Source organism: Desmodus rotundus, chromosome 5, assembly GCF_022682495.2.
Source record: "Desmodus rotundus isolate HL8 chromosome 5, HLdesRot8A.1, whole genome shotgun sequence".
Lineage (NCBI taxonomy): Eukaryota > Metazoa > Chordata > Mammalia > Chiroptera > Phyllostomidae > Desmodus > Desmodus rotundus.
This window is the reverse complement of record NC_071391.1, coordinates 104,744,392-104,759,402: the sequence shown is the minus strand read 5'-3', so window position 1 is coordinate 104,759,402 and position 15,011 is coordinate 104,744,392. Positions and strand designations below refer to the sequence as shown.

The following is a 15,011-nucleotide window of genomic DNA, read 5'->3' as shown; positions in this document are numbered from 1 at the left end:
TGTACTTAAGAAGACATCATTCACAGTAGAACAGAAGTTCTAGAGCTGGAAAGATCCGGGTTCAAGTTCTACTTCTCAGTCTTAAAAGTACCTATAGGAACCAGAACGAATTATCTCACACCCAAAAATCAGTTTGCTCATCTACAAAACGGGATTAACCAATTCACCACTTAAGTTAAGGATTAAGTGAGATAAAGTTAGGTAATCACTTAGCACTGTACCTAGCAGACAGCTCTCAACCAAAGTCCTTTTCTCTTATGATTTACTTAAAATAGACACATTTGAATAAAATGGGTATGCTAGACTATAAGTACTTTCACTGAAACTGGGGAAGGTTACAAATCCAAGAAACATGGATTCTAAAAGGAAATTTCCCATATTTTCCTTTAGAGAATAAATCACAATGAAAAACTATCCAAAACAAAGAAAAGCAGAAAGGATGCTAGGGAGCACCAAGTCTGAAGTCTGTTCATGAGGGCGTTTCAACTTATCGTGTCATTAAGCGACACAACAACAGTGTGTGTGAAAGCTCCCCATTTCCAAAGTCTCCTGAATGCAACAACAAAACACAAGACGGAATGTAACACCCAGTGTTCAGAGTGACTATAGTGACAACAAATATTCATGATGACACAAAGTAACTTAGAGAAGGAAAAAATCAGTAACTGTCTATTCAGTAAGATAGGAAGGCACGCCATGCATTTTATTTACAAAGAGTTCCTTTGAAAATATTCACAATAAAATTGGCTTCTGATAAAATGTTATTAATTCCTCCCCCACCCAGCCAGACAGAAAAGATTGTTGTATATTAATCTATGAAATTAAGAATTTAAAAATATATCCTTAAACTTGTATATTTGACATCATGAATGAAAAGCATTCCATTCCTCAAATATCCTTTATGCCATAAGCAAGGACAGACAGAACTGTGAACTCATTTGCCACAGGTTTTTTTTGAGACTACATTTAAAAAATTTTTATTTTCATATACTAATCTCACTAAGATAAAATTCACTTACTTTCATTCCCTTTCAATTCATCCTCTTGATTTAGGCTCTTCAGAGAATAAGAAATTCAACAGAAAAAAATCCCAGCAAAGAAAATACTCCTAGAATTTGAAAGCCAGAAAGCAATCTTCCGGGTGTCATGATGTCAAACAAAAGCTGAAAAATTCTGTTGGATGAATATACAATAACCGAGTGAAACTGCCTCTGGCTCAATATCTAAAACGGACGCTTGTTTTAAGTGTCCAACTTCTGAAATTAACAGATGTAAGATTAACTATAATATGAGCTACTGGGGCTTCAGATTTTAAGAGTGATAGAAGTTTGTTTGTTTTTTTAAAGATATTCCAAAATTAGGCTTTGGCTTAAGTATTCAGCTAAAGCAGGGGTGTCAAACTCATTTTCAATGGGGGCCACATCAGCCTCGCAGTTGCCTTCAAAGGGCCAAATGTAATTTTAGGACTATAAATGTAACTACTCCTTAACAGTTAAGTGAGAGCTCAGTGCTGCTGCTGGGTAGAAACAAGGTGCTGGGCCAGATAAAACAAGGTGGAGGGCTGGATTCTGCCCACGGGTCTTGTGTTTGCCACCTGTGAGCTAGAGCATGTTTCTCCACTGTGCCTCAGTTGGCTTCAAGTCACTTCTGGTGTCCCTTAATGTGACAGGATCAGGGATTGCATGACCATTAGGTCAGTATTATCCAATCAATGTAACAAAGTCATATATAAAAAAGCCATGTCATCTGAATTTACTGTTAGTTATCGACACATTCATTTTCTAAGTGAAGAGGGTGTTTTAGGTACCACTCAGAATGAGAATCTCCTTATCAGATGAAGTATAAATGTACATAAATGCAAGAGAAAAATGCAAGTAATGATTATAGGAGCTACTTTTATGACGAATATAAATTAACGATTTTCAAATAATCAAATTAAAAATGGAGTAATAGTACTAGAGTAATTATTACTAGAGTAATAATAGAGTCATAGCTGATGACTTCAGGAAAAACGTAATATCCTTTTTGAACTGACAAATAAATAAAATTTAAATGAAATATATGAAGCGGAATTATACAATTTTTTTGTCATAATTCTAACTTTGTTCAATTATTTGGCATCCTAATATTCACAACATTCAACAAAATAACTTCTGAAGATGATGTGTAATTTTTAATCATTTACTTCCATGAATCTTTTGACAAAAAATCCTATTTGGGAATTCGTATCTTTTGTGTATGAATTAAAAACAGAATGTTAATTTTGTTACCTCAAAATTTCATAAGGAGAAAAACCTCCAAAGTTATGTGCCACATATTCAATCATCTTTGCTCCACGTATTTAAAAAATATATAGAAAAGAAAATGTTAGTGAAAAAAAAAAGTTTCCCCAACTATCTTGTGTTCCACTAATCTTCGTTAAAAGTGGCTCTCCAATAACCAGAGACATTGAAGTTAAGAACAATCTAACAATAGCCAGGGCGGGGGTGGGGGGTGGGGGCGGGGATAGTGGGAAGAGGGTATTACAGGAACTACTATAAAGGACACATGGACAAAACCAAGGGGGAAGGTGGAGAGGGGGGAGGGAGGTGGGTTCACCTGGGGTGGGGTAGAGGGATGGGGAGAAAAGGCATACAACTGTAATTGCATAACAATAAAAAAAATTAAAAAAAAAAAAAAAAAAAGTGGCTCTCCATTCAGTACCCATCATGTGCACTATGGCAATCACAGGAGCAACCTAGCAATAGGCAGTGCTGAAAATTGCTACTGTATTGTCATGTTCTATCTTTTAAATCAGATCACTAAAATTTCTAATAAAAAATTATAATAATTTGAAGAAAATTTAAGATTTATCCATATATTCCAGAAGATTAATATATGATAATGATACTGGCTTCAGCCCCAGCTTTGGTCAAATACTGATTTTCACATTTGGACATCTGGCATTCAAATAAATGTATCTTTGGTGCAACGCATTTATATACCCAAAAGATGTAGGTTATTTCTCATTTTTATTTGCTTACCCAAACTGTAATTTTAAACAGACTCCTATGTTCTCTAGGGGTATAGAAATCAACCCACAACTCACTTTATAGGCTAAAGAGTAGAGGTTGTAAAGAACCCTACACACATACCAGTGATCTAGCACCTTTTATTGTCAACTGCTAGTAAGCAAGGAAAATACAAATGAAAGAGGTATCAGTTCTCACGATCTCTATGCATTTTCAATGAATTCCCTTAACAGATTGAAACTTTTGTTTTTTGTAGCTAAAATTTTGCAGATCTAAGTTAAATTTATTTCATATTCTCTTAAAATATGTGAAAATTATTATTCTTTATAAATTCAGTGTTTTAGAGTCAGGAAAACTTCCCCATAATATGAATTTATAATGAACTAGGATGAATTTGCCTGTGATCAAGTAATACCTCAAAAAGAAAAAACATAAACCCTTTTAAGTGTCCAGAACCAACCAGGCATCTGATACCAGATTTACTATCATTATGATTTATAATCACAATACAGACTGATTCTCATTCAGATGTTTAGTCACCTTGGACAAGTTATTTACCCTCTGAATCTGTTTCCTAAACTATTAGTATCTGTTGTCATATAGACCAAATGAATTAAAGTATGTGAATTATAAACAGCAATATATGTGAAATATCGAGTATCATGAATTCTAAACCTAGGTTATTTTTCTACTGCTTTTATAATATATTATCACTGATTTTCATAATGGCTTTATGTATAACTTTAATGACAATTAACTTAGGAGTCCTTTTAAAAACTCCTTGGAATTTGTTTTAGTCATTTATTTGCCACTCAATAACGTGGCTATGGTTTATGAAAGTTTAAGTATTAAAACAGTTCATTTAAAGTGGTAAGCCATGAACTCACATTATAGACAAAGCCAAGTTAATATATATAATTTTACAATAGAGAAAGATTGCTCTTTGCCAAGAATAGTAATTGTTGAAACTGCTTTGCTAAGGTCATCCAGTGACTATTATCTGGGTCAGTACATGACATCAGCAGTCAACTAATACCTTCTAGGACCCAAACATCTCAAAAAAGATACTGGAAATAAGAATGCTCTCAGAAAGTTCAACCACAAAACCAAAAGAAGATGAACCAGAACAGAGATTAGGAAGTCAGACATATGTGACAAAGTAAAAGATAACTAAATTTAAGGTATTAACATGCAATGAAAAGAAATTTATCAGAAAGGAGGGCTGGCGAGCAATGGAAGTGATGAAAAAGAAAACACGGAGTCAAACATGGCCAGTGCCCACAGAAGCACTGCCTAGGAGATAGCATACCCTGTAAGGCAGATGTACACAAGAATCTGCTTGGCAAATGCATTATGGAGATGAAAATATCACTTTATCTGAGTCTGAAGCCATTTAAAATTATAGTCACTTATAATCAACTGCCTTGTTCTAATCCTGTCTTGTTTGTTAGGCAACTTTTAATAATTTGGTTTTCCAAACATCATTCTGCATAGAAAGAATATAGTCCCTAATGCCAGCATCTAATCCTCATCTTATATGACCAAATTGACATTCTGATATGTACACATACATACATATACATTCTCTTGTGATGGTGATGTCTTTCCCTCAGAGAAGTTTGAGCTCTAGGGTCATATTATTTGAGTTCCCACTGATTTCCTGTGACCTTGGAAAAATTTATCAGTCTCTTAGTGTCTGCTTCCTTGTTTGTAAAGATGGGGAATACTTCCTACAGTTGTTGTGAAGATTAAATAATTCAAAACACTTAGAACCTGTCATATAGTAAGCTCCAAATAAATGTTAGCCATTGTTATTTATTTTTGAGCATGAATTAACATACTTAAGTCTGATTAGCTCTGATCAGTTTCTGAATCTGAAAAAGTAAAGCAGGGCCACTGTATCGTACAACTCCAGGGACATCTATAAACAAAAGAATATGCTGGCAGCAAGAAGAGGCTTGACCTGGTGAATTCAAAGTCGCCGTCTCTGTGAGTTTTTTGGTAGTCAAATTACTTGTCTGTCCAGGCGAAAACATAACTTCACTGTGTAACAAGAGGTCACAAACTCAAATTCCTAAGTGGCCAGGCAGGCCACCTAATGAGTGAAGATGACTTTGCCTGGGTGCTGAGTTTGCAGACAAAGTATGAGTGATAGGACTGTGAAGGCTGGAGACACAAATCAAGCCTGATGGCATACAATCACAAGTATTTTCAGACATTCTGTTCAGCAAACCACAACATGGGCAGATATTACAGGCCTGAAGACCACGCGTTTGCAAATCCTGCAGCACTTCCATTCAAGTTTTTAAATGTACTAATGTAGTATACTCTTACTTTCCTTTACCTATCTGTGACCATCCCCCTTCCTTGGCTTCTAGAAAACTCCTGTCTTCTTTCTGGTCTCCTCCACATACCTGGGTGATCTCATCATTTCAACTAATACGTCTGATGAAAACTCTCTGATCTTTATCTCCAGTTCTATTAACTTTAAGAAATATCTCATGAATTTTGCCTCCTGTCTGCTTTCTCATTGCCAATGCTGTTGACCAGGAGCTCATCACCCAATTTCTGGACTTTTATGGTAGTTCTGACTCACTCCTTTCTTTCATGCTCAACATTCATCCAGCAGCAAATCCTATTGGTTCTACCTCAAACCATATCCAAAATCCAACCATTCTCACCACCCTGGCCTAAACCATCATAACCTGTCATCAAGGTTACTGCAGCAGCCTTCTGGTTACCACTCTTACTAAAGAGTAACACCTCCTCTGTTCAAATCCTCCAGTGGCTTCCACCCCACTCAGTGAAATCCAAGTTCCTTACAATGTCTTACAAGGCCCTCACAATAACCCCATTGCCCATCTAACTTCATCTCTTACAGCTCTGCCCCTTCTTTGTTCTTTTCTGTAGCTACACTGCTCCCTTGTTTTCCCCTAAATGACATTAGGTTCCTTCCTGGCTCCAGGCTTTTTCCACCTTCTGTTACCCTTATCTGGAATGCTCCTCCCCCAGATGTACTGGCCTGGCTTGTTCCCATTTCAGGGTTTTGCTCAAATGTTATTTTCAGTAAGTGCTTCCCTAAGCACCCTATTTAAAATAGAAATACCCTTCCCACACACACAGGATGCTCCATCTCTCTTTATGCTTTATCATCTAACACGTTTTTCATATTTATTGCTTCTTTCTCCAAAGAAAATGTAAGCTCCATTAGGTAAATAATTATTTTCTTATCTTCCCTGAGCCCAGAACAATATATCTAAATATTAGGTGCTTAATACTTAACGAAAGTGATTGAAAGCTTCCTAACTTGTCGTCTTCTACTGATTTCTCTTTCAGTAGTCAACATTCCCTAGTGTCAAAGTACCATACCCCAAAATACATCTGATCATTCTCCTGATGAAAAACTTTGCCAGTATCTATACGTCCTTCAGGGTCTGACCCTTAATTCATTTAAGCCTTTTCCTCATTGCCTAAAATGTGTTGTACATGCTCCACATACTAACACTTTTACCATCCTTGAATCTACCATTTCATCTCTTCACGTTTTTCACATATTTCTGCCTTTGCTTGGCCAAAACTTATTCACCCTCCAGACCTAGCTATCCCACAATGCCTCCCCGATGCTCCCGCCTATGCCACCACTACACTCAGTTCACACCTCCATTATGTATGGTGCTATCATTAGGTATTTACCAATCTGTTTCTCCTCCTAAATAATAAGATCCTGGAGAGCAAGTTCAGTGATATTGTATTCAGATTTGTTTCCCCAGTGCTTAACACTATACTTGGCACAGAAATGTCTGTTGAATGAAAACTTAACGAACAAAATTTAAAAGTGAATGAAGTAATTTTTCTATAAGGGGCTAGGGAAGGAAAAATGTCTTCCTAAGAGTCAATGTGCTTTCTAACATCAAACCTGAACATGATGTCTGAGTATTTTTTAATAAAGAAAAACTCAATCCGATAGTTTTAATAATAGTTAAATTAGCAGATTCAGGAATAAAAATATATTGATAGTTTCAGTTTTGCAAGATGAGAAGAGTTCTGGAGATTGGCTGCATGATATGAATGTACTTAACACTACTGAACTGTACACTTAAAAATGGTTAAGATGGTAAATTTTATGTTATGTGTATTTTACCAGAATTAAGAATACAATTAATTAATTAATGGCCTAGTGAGGGAAGACATTTACTTCAGTAAACATACTAATTTACAAACCAGATATAGTGTAGAGCATCAAGTGAACTCTGATGTAAGAAACTGTATCTGCAATTTAATTAAAATTACTGACATTAAAGTGAGAAGGAAAATTGGAAGTAATGTAGTTCAACTACCTGATTTGACAAACAAGAAAAATCATAGAAAAGAGAAGAGCATTAACCAAGTTAAAGGAAAAACTAGGATCAGAATCCAGGCTTTATTCAAAATGCAAGGCTCTCTTAAAATACCAGCACATTATAATCCCAAACAATTCAAGAATTGAAGGCTAGCACTTACTACATTACTTGCCTGTGAAAATTTAATGAAAAGTGAAAATAATACTGCAGGGAGTAGTTGGCATTGCTGGGTTTTTATCTAGGTTCTATCTGTGGGATCTCAAACAAATACGACACTGTATGCTACACCATCTCATGGGATTAATGTGAGAATCAAATGAAAGCCCTATTACAAATGAAAAGCATAATCATCTCCTCCATCCTCATTCCTCCAGATTCTCCAAGTCTCTCAGCAAGGTTCCCACCATTCTGCTGTGGGGGTGAGGGGGGAGATATAATCCCTACCATTCTGACTAGGTGGAGTTCTCTTATTCTTATTTTATGTAAGGAAGCCAAGTGGGAGAGGAGGGAAAAAAGGTAGTAAGGTTGCTCATAATGAGCAAAGAATAATCTCTTCCTGAAAGAAACAATTATCCATACCTATCAATTAAAGACTCTGAGAATCATAAGCTCTTTATACTGTTCATGTCAAAATTATCTTTTTCCCCAGTGAAGTCCTTGTAAAACTTTTTACCTTCAGTACATTTCAGAAAATTGTACAATAGTTATTTGGATGTATATTTATCTTTACTACTCTACTGCAGATGTGTCCAAAGCAAGGAATCAGTATTTAGCCTGTAGGAGTTGTTTGTGAATTGTCTTACTTGGGTCAACATTCAGCTGCAATACAAAGCTACGTGGCTGGAGTTGTGCCTACAAGCACTTGGATGGAAAGGAAGAACTGAATGAAAAAGGAAACAAGAATTTTATCCTCCTTTGACTTCCCCCAACCTCTATTATTTATTTCTAAAGACCTAGGCAGAAGTCCTCCACAAACATTCTACATTGCCACACGTTTATTTGTAAGTATTTTTATATTAATAACACTTTATAAAGTGTTTTCACTCTAGACATGAAAATATTTAAAGGAAAGTACACCAAATGGGTAATTTTTTAAAAAGCTAACTTATTTGGTGAACAAATCTTGTGCAAAATATTCACCATATAAAACGTGCACAGAAACACTTTTTTAAAGAGAAAAAATGTGCATTATGTGACTATCCATTTACATTTAGAATCATTCAAATGCAAACTATAATATTTTAATTTGTAGAATCAAAGCAGTTGTAAATAAAATTCATTGATACAACTTTTTTCCTGCACTCACAATATACATTAATTTCAGGAACATCAAAAAAAGGATATCCTTGAGACAATGGGCTCCAAGTAAGAATTCATATATCTTCACCACCTAATGCACAGAAACTTTAGTGAAGTATAACTATAATGTAGACGCAAGAATATTTAAGGATTCCACAGATTGGTGCATTTTTCCCCAAATTTCTTAAGAATCACCAGGGTAGCTTATTAAAAATACAGATTACCAATATTCTCCCCTAGAGATTCTGATTCAGTTCCTCTGGGCAAGACAAAAATCTTTATTCCTCAGAGCGATTCAATGATTAAGTTTGGAAAACAGGGATCTAGTATAGTTCTCAAATTAGCAGTTATTAGAATAATCTGAGCTTTTAAAAACCTTAAAACTCTCAGACATGGCAATGACATCACCATCTTTTAAAAAGTTCCCCAGAGACATCTGAGAACCAGATCTTGTAGAACTTGAAAAATTCTTGTAGAACTCTTATCAGTTAAGAAACTAGACTTACTCAATTTCACAAGGCTAAGTGGAGCTAGAACCATTTCTATTGACCCCCAGTTCACTTTGTTTTTTGATGTAGTTGTTTCATTTTTCATGTAAGTTGACCAAAAAAAAAAAAGTGTGAAAAAATAAACCATCTCTTTTTGCCTCGTAATACCGCCACTTAACAACTGAATAAATTAAGATGGAGCAATCATTGATGTTTCAGAAATCACTAGGAAATACTTTTAGTCCTAATATAAAACAAAAAAGACTAAAAAATATCACTACTAACCTTAAATTCTTACCAAGCTGTTAATATCTTACAAAGAATTCTTTAAAAATTTCTATTTAACTTCTAATTGTTTCAAAACTTCAAATTATTTTTAAAGTCTGGCATCACAGTTCCTTACTAGTAGTTATTTTGACACCTGAATTTGGTGACATGGTTTTCCCACTACATAGACTACATAATTCTAAATATTGAAGTGCCCTGTGAACTTAGAGAACAGACTTTCTTCTTCCACACACACACAAAGAAAAATGAATTTTAGCCTCCATAGGCATAACCTCATCACTGGTTTGGCCACATATTCAGAGTGCAAAACTTCTCAAGACATTAGTTAACCTATTCCAACAATTTTCTCATTTTAGTAACAAGATAATGTAAAAACATGAAAAATATGTCAAGTGCAAGCTTATGTACTCATAATTTTAAGTGTTTTTTTACTTCCTAAAAACTACTACATGTTTAATGCTTTCTGGTGATCTACTCCTATTAGTTCAGTATCAGAGTTGTCAAAATATCATTTTTATCCCTCTCAAAGTTGCCAGATTATTTAGGTATTTCAAATTTCTAAATGTTTGTGATTTCCACTTCTGGGCTTTTTTTTTTTTTTAAGTGTTTGGAATGCTTTACAAAAAGCAGACCGCATTACTCCACAGGTAGAATTTCTATACAGCCTAGAGTAGAACGTGTACTTTTGATTACTTAATTCCCGAAGGAGTAATTGCCAGGTTCTTAGATTTTTAAATATTCTACATAACAATCAGATGCAATGGGTTTTGCAATCACATTTAATGGATTCTAGCAATACCAAGGAAAGCTCTTAACCATTAAGATACCAACGTTCAGGCATGTGCTGCTTAACAAAGGGAATGTATTCTGAGAAATGTGTAGTTAGGTGATTTCATCATTGTGTGAACATCAGGGTGCACTTGCACAAACCTAGATGGCGCAGTCTACTACTGTAACTGTATGTGCCACATTTCTACAGGACTGGCAGCGCTGTGGGTCTGTTTACACCAGCATCACCACAAACCAGTGAATAATGCCCTGCGCTAAAATGTTAGAACAGCGACACGTCACTGGCCAATAGGAATTTTTCAGTTCCATTACTGTGTAATCCTATAGGACCTCCGTGGTATATTTGATCCATTCTTGACCCAACGTCATCCCCACCCCCAACCCCCACATAAGACTGTAAGCTAAAAACCTAATCAAAACTTTAATATGCTGTTTAAGCTATTTAAAATCTGTAAATACCCCAAACCATTCAATGGAACCAAGAGTATGCCTATAAAGGCATAGCAGAATTTAAAGAATCAGAATCTCAGTTAAATGTTCAAGTGATATACTTATTTACAAAACTGGGCTAGATGGGGTAATCCATGGAGCTTCCGCTAAGTGCTACAGTAAGGTTGGCAGAGCCTACTTGTGTTAACACTTTAAACTTGGTATTTGCCATTTCAAGTACATGGCATTTCGGGTTGCTTAAATAGTTCCTAAAAACAAAACAAAAAACAAAAACAAAAAACCCAAACATGTTTATTTTTCGGAATGTGCTAGGGTACCAGTCAAAGACAACACCAGTTATTACCAGTTCGTGCCTGGTCCTGTCTGGCCCTGGCCCGCAGCCCCAGCCCGGGGCGGGGGTCGCACGTGCGGCGGGCGGGGCGGGAGGCCGGAAGGACCCGCGCGGTGGGCAGGGACGGGACAAGACGGGTGGGGGCCAGCCTCCCCGCGGCCGCCAGCCCGGCCTCCCAGGGCGCCGTCCAGCGCGGCGGCCCGGAGACATCTCGGTCATGCAGGGCCCGCCCGCCCCCGCCCAGCCCTCTCCTCCGACACACAGACAGACAAGGTTCCGACCTGCCGCGCCCTGCGTGTTCACAGTCTGTCATGTTTGGTCAGGAGCGGGGCGGGGCTGCGGGCCGGTCTGCGGGGCACGGGACCCCGGCCGCCCGCCGTGACGAGGCGGTAAAAACTCACGGTTACTAGTGAGCGACACAGACACAGACTTTCCAGTCTGTTAACAACCACGCCAGAGAGATGGGCTCTCTGCAAACACGGGGCGCGGCCGCAGCCGGCGCCGCCGCGCTAGTCTCTACTCGCCGCCGGCGGCCGAGGCTCGGGAGCGGGCGGGCGGAAGCGCCGCGACGCGGGGGTTTGGACAATGGCCGCAGTGGTGACTGCTCCTCACCGACATGGCGGCCCCGGGACGGCGCTCGACAAGATGGCGTCGCACACGAGCCCGGGGCTAGAGGCGCAATATCCCTCCGCGCACCCCGCCCACAGACCCGAGCACGTCGGCCATTGGATGAGGCGGCCGTCTGTAACCTTCAGGGGCGGGTTCCCAGCCTTCGTGGATCCGCGGAGGCGGCTCGGTCCAGGAGGCGACCTCCGCCCTTGTGCTTGTGTGGCCTTCGTCTCAATGCAGTCTGAGGGACGCTGCCAACCAAAGTTTACGGAGGCCCTTAACAAACGGCTTCTGAAGCCGTCCGTGGTGTGGGTTATTTGGGGTAATAAAGATCGCGCACTGTTTACTGTTTTTTTTTAATAAAATCTATGTTGCTTAAATGGTGGAGAAATGTACTCTCTCCTTGAAAGTTGTAGTGAGCTTCTCTTTTTCTGATGTTTAGTGTTCAGGATCGCGTTTTGGGGAAAACAGGTTGGCTTAGTTCTGGAGGAAAATTCCTTGCTTTTTATTAAGATGGTGGACTTCACTGTCGATCCTCCCAAATACCTGATTTCCTTTGTCTCCGCTCAGTGTGAATGAAAAGGGGCTACAGTAGGCCGGACAAGCTCAGGGGGTCGCCTGGGAGTCTGCGTGACCGAAAGTAGCTACCCAGGAGGGTCTGATCACAAATTGCTAACTGGGCAGGTCATGGCAGGTCACGAAGTTACAAGCCTGTAGCTTTCTTAGCAACTTCATTCTTTGCCTTAAGTGAGCTCTGTCCATTGTTCTTAAGCATTTAGGATAACACACCTTTAAAAGGTCAGGGTAGTTTTCTTTTCCAACACTTCCACTGGCACCAAAGCAGACCATGAAACTCCTCATTGTTATCTTGCTGCCCATTTACTGACTGTAAATGTTAAATGTTAATCATCCCATACCCAACCGTGTAAAAGTTATGTATCTCTACATTTTGCTTTTTATCCAATTCTAATGATTTCAGAGCTTAACTTTCCCCCGCCTCCCTAATTTACCACCACTGGATTTTGTATACCTTATATTTTCTCCTTTGATTCTATTGCATAAAAGGGACGGAGAAATTGCCATTCTCCAGACCCCTTTTATACTAGACCTAGCTTCCTCTCTTCCTGTGAAAAGTACATCAATACTGAGCTCAAATATGCCCCTTTCAAGAAGACTTCCCAAACACACAGGCTGTCTTCCTTATCTTATTAGTTCTTGGTACTTTTTAATGAACTTGTTGCCTAAAAGTTGTGTTTAATCCCATTGTATGACTAAAGCCACCTAAGCCGTGCGCACCTGTTTCCTCGTCTAGAAAATGTGGAATAGAACCTGTAGTATGAGTCCTGCGATCCTGTAAGCAATAGGTGGGTTGAATATGAAATATGCCTGGTGCAGAGCAAGCGCTCAAATCAGTGGTAGCTACTGGGGTTTCGATTCAAAGGAGAATCCTAAAGACCAAGCCTAAAAACTATAGTAAATACATTTTTAAAACGGGTCGTAAGGCACAACGAGAACGTGCACATACTCAGGTTGGTGCCTGGGCGGGGCCTTGGGGGATGGTACAGCGCGTGCGTAGTGGAGTGAGACTCACAGGCCCACAGGGGGCAGTGGCGCATGCGCCCGCGGCGGTCGCGACTCCAGCATTCCTCTCCCCTTCCCGCTCCCGCAGCTGCGGGGCTGTGGACTGGAGGATGGATTTTGAGAATCTTTTCTCCAAACCTCCGAATCCGGCCTTGGGCAGGAAACTGCCCACGGACTCCGACGCCACGGACTCCGACGACAGGTGATGCCCGATGTTTTCACTCTCAGCGCCGGGGCCCTAGCGGGTTCCGCCCCCTCGCGCTTTCGGTGGGCTCTGGACTGTGCAAGGCGTGGGGAGATACGGGGCTCGAGGGCCTCTCGGACGTGGGGCGATGGTGCCGGGCGGGTGCGCGGGTAGAAACCGGAGGTGCGGCCCCCGGGAGGAACGAGAGTGCGCTGGAATGCTCCCCCTCGTCTTCCTCGGGACTTGTCGGGACCGCCTGCGTCGCTATAGCACGTGTGAGCTGCTGAAAAACAAGAGGTCATCTGTCATTTCTCACCGACACGTGCTTGGCACATTTTTTGTAGAAAATGCCAAACCGTCAGTTCACCAAACGGTGAAGAATAAGGAATGAATGGTATCCTTTAAGTCCACTGATAGCATCAAAAGATCCAAAAAAACATCGTAAATCAGGAAACACCATTTGGATATATTTACTAAACGGGAACTGAGGCCACTGGCCAAATGGCTCTAAGTTACGGATCTCATTCTTGGAGACGAGGGTGGTTACACCCAGATATCCATTCACTCTTCTCTGTGACTTTGAAATGCTAAAAACCCACCTTTTCTTCTAAACCTACATCTTTGCCACAGTTTCCCTAGGCCAAAACTACAGCACACTGCCTTTATCCCTTTATTTCTTTCATCTGTGATAAATCTCTTAATCTGGTTGATTTACCTCCGTATCACTCAAATCTTTTCATTTCTCTCTGTCCCACATACCTTAATTGGAACTATTGCTTTAATTCAGGCTCCCATTTAGAGCTTTACTTTGGTACTTTACACAGTGTCATTTAATCTTCTCAAACTGTAAGAGAAGATATTTTCATTTTTGTAGATGAGAAAGTTGAGACACAGAGATGATGAATAACTTGCCAAGATTACACAATGTAACTAGCAAAAGTAGGATTAAGTTACTTAGTCTTACTGTAGGACCCGTAATTTCATCTCTATATTTCTAGGACACAGTGGCTAAAATAAGACTTAGAAATATTAAAAAGAGACAAAGAAACTTCTGCTGAAACCTTGGGGTCAAGGAACATTTCATTGGGTGGTTTTGTCCCTACACCTTCCCTTCCCCTTGCTCATTTGGCTGTCACCTTTCTTAATTCTGCCACCACCATCTTTGATTCACCTAGGATGTACAGCTTACAATCGAAAAAGGGCAAACTGAAAGATTTTCTTTCTTGGTGGGATATGCAGAACTTTAAGTAAGATGTATGTATATATAAATATATAATATATATAAATATATATAATACTGACTTAAAAATCAGATTCCCCTGACATACATTTTTTTTAATCTGTGCCAAAAATGTGTTTTCAGAGAAAATCTTATTTTCATACTCAGACTTTGTATTGTCACTCATTTGTGTAAGTGCGCTTCGATACAGCACGGGCCGTACCCCGCTATCTGGAAGTGTCACACACACAGACTACGAAAAGCCCAGCTTCCCACTTCCTATGTGACCTTGACCTCTCCCACAACTTCCTAACACTTAAATTTATGAAACTGCTTTTCTCAGTGCAGTTTTGTTTTGTGTGTCCATTGGATTACAAACTTTATTAAAAAATACAAAACAAAACAAAAAGAGACAAAGACAC

At 39.2% G+C, this 15,011-nt stretch overlaps 2 protein-coding genes across 8 annotated transcripts in view; one reads left to right on the top strand and one right to left on the bottom strand.

Moving 5' to 3' along the window:
• ZC3H6 (zinc finger CCCH-type containing 6) overlaps positions 1-11,647 on the bottom strand; it is a 63,542-nt gene extending 51,895 nt beyond the window's left edge. For 2 of the 3 annotated variants that reach the window (XM_053924052.2, XM_053924053.2), the window contains exon 1: positions 11,278-11,647. In XM_053924052.2, the coding sequence (XP_053780027.1) occupies positions 11,278-11,309 (32 nt within the window). In that variant the 5' untranslated portion in view covers positions 11,310-11,647. The remainder of the gene's footprint in view (positions 1-11,277) is intronic. The other variant, XM_071221524.1, reaches the window with a different exon arrangement.
• A 1,552-nt stretch (positions 11,648-13,199) lies between these two features.
• Positions 13,200-15,011, top strand: part of ZC3H8 (zinc finger CCCH-type containing 8) — a 38,437-nt gene continuing 36,625 nt past the window's right edge. For 3 of the 5 annotated variants that reach the window (XM_053924533.1, XM_053924532.1, XM_053924531.1), the window contains exon 1: positions 13,200-13,388. In XM_053924533.1, the coding sequence (XP_053780508.1) occupies positions 13,297-13,388 (92 nt within the window). In that variant the 5' untranslated portion in view covers positions 13,200-13,296. The remainder of the gene's footprint in view (positions 13,389-15,011) is intronic. The other 2 variants (XM_053924534.1, XM_053924535.1) reach the window with 2 other exon arrangements.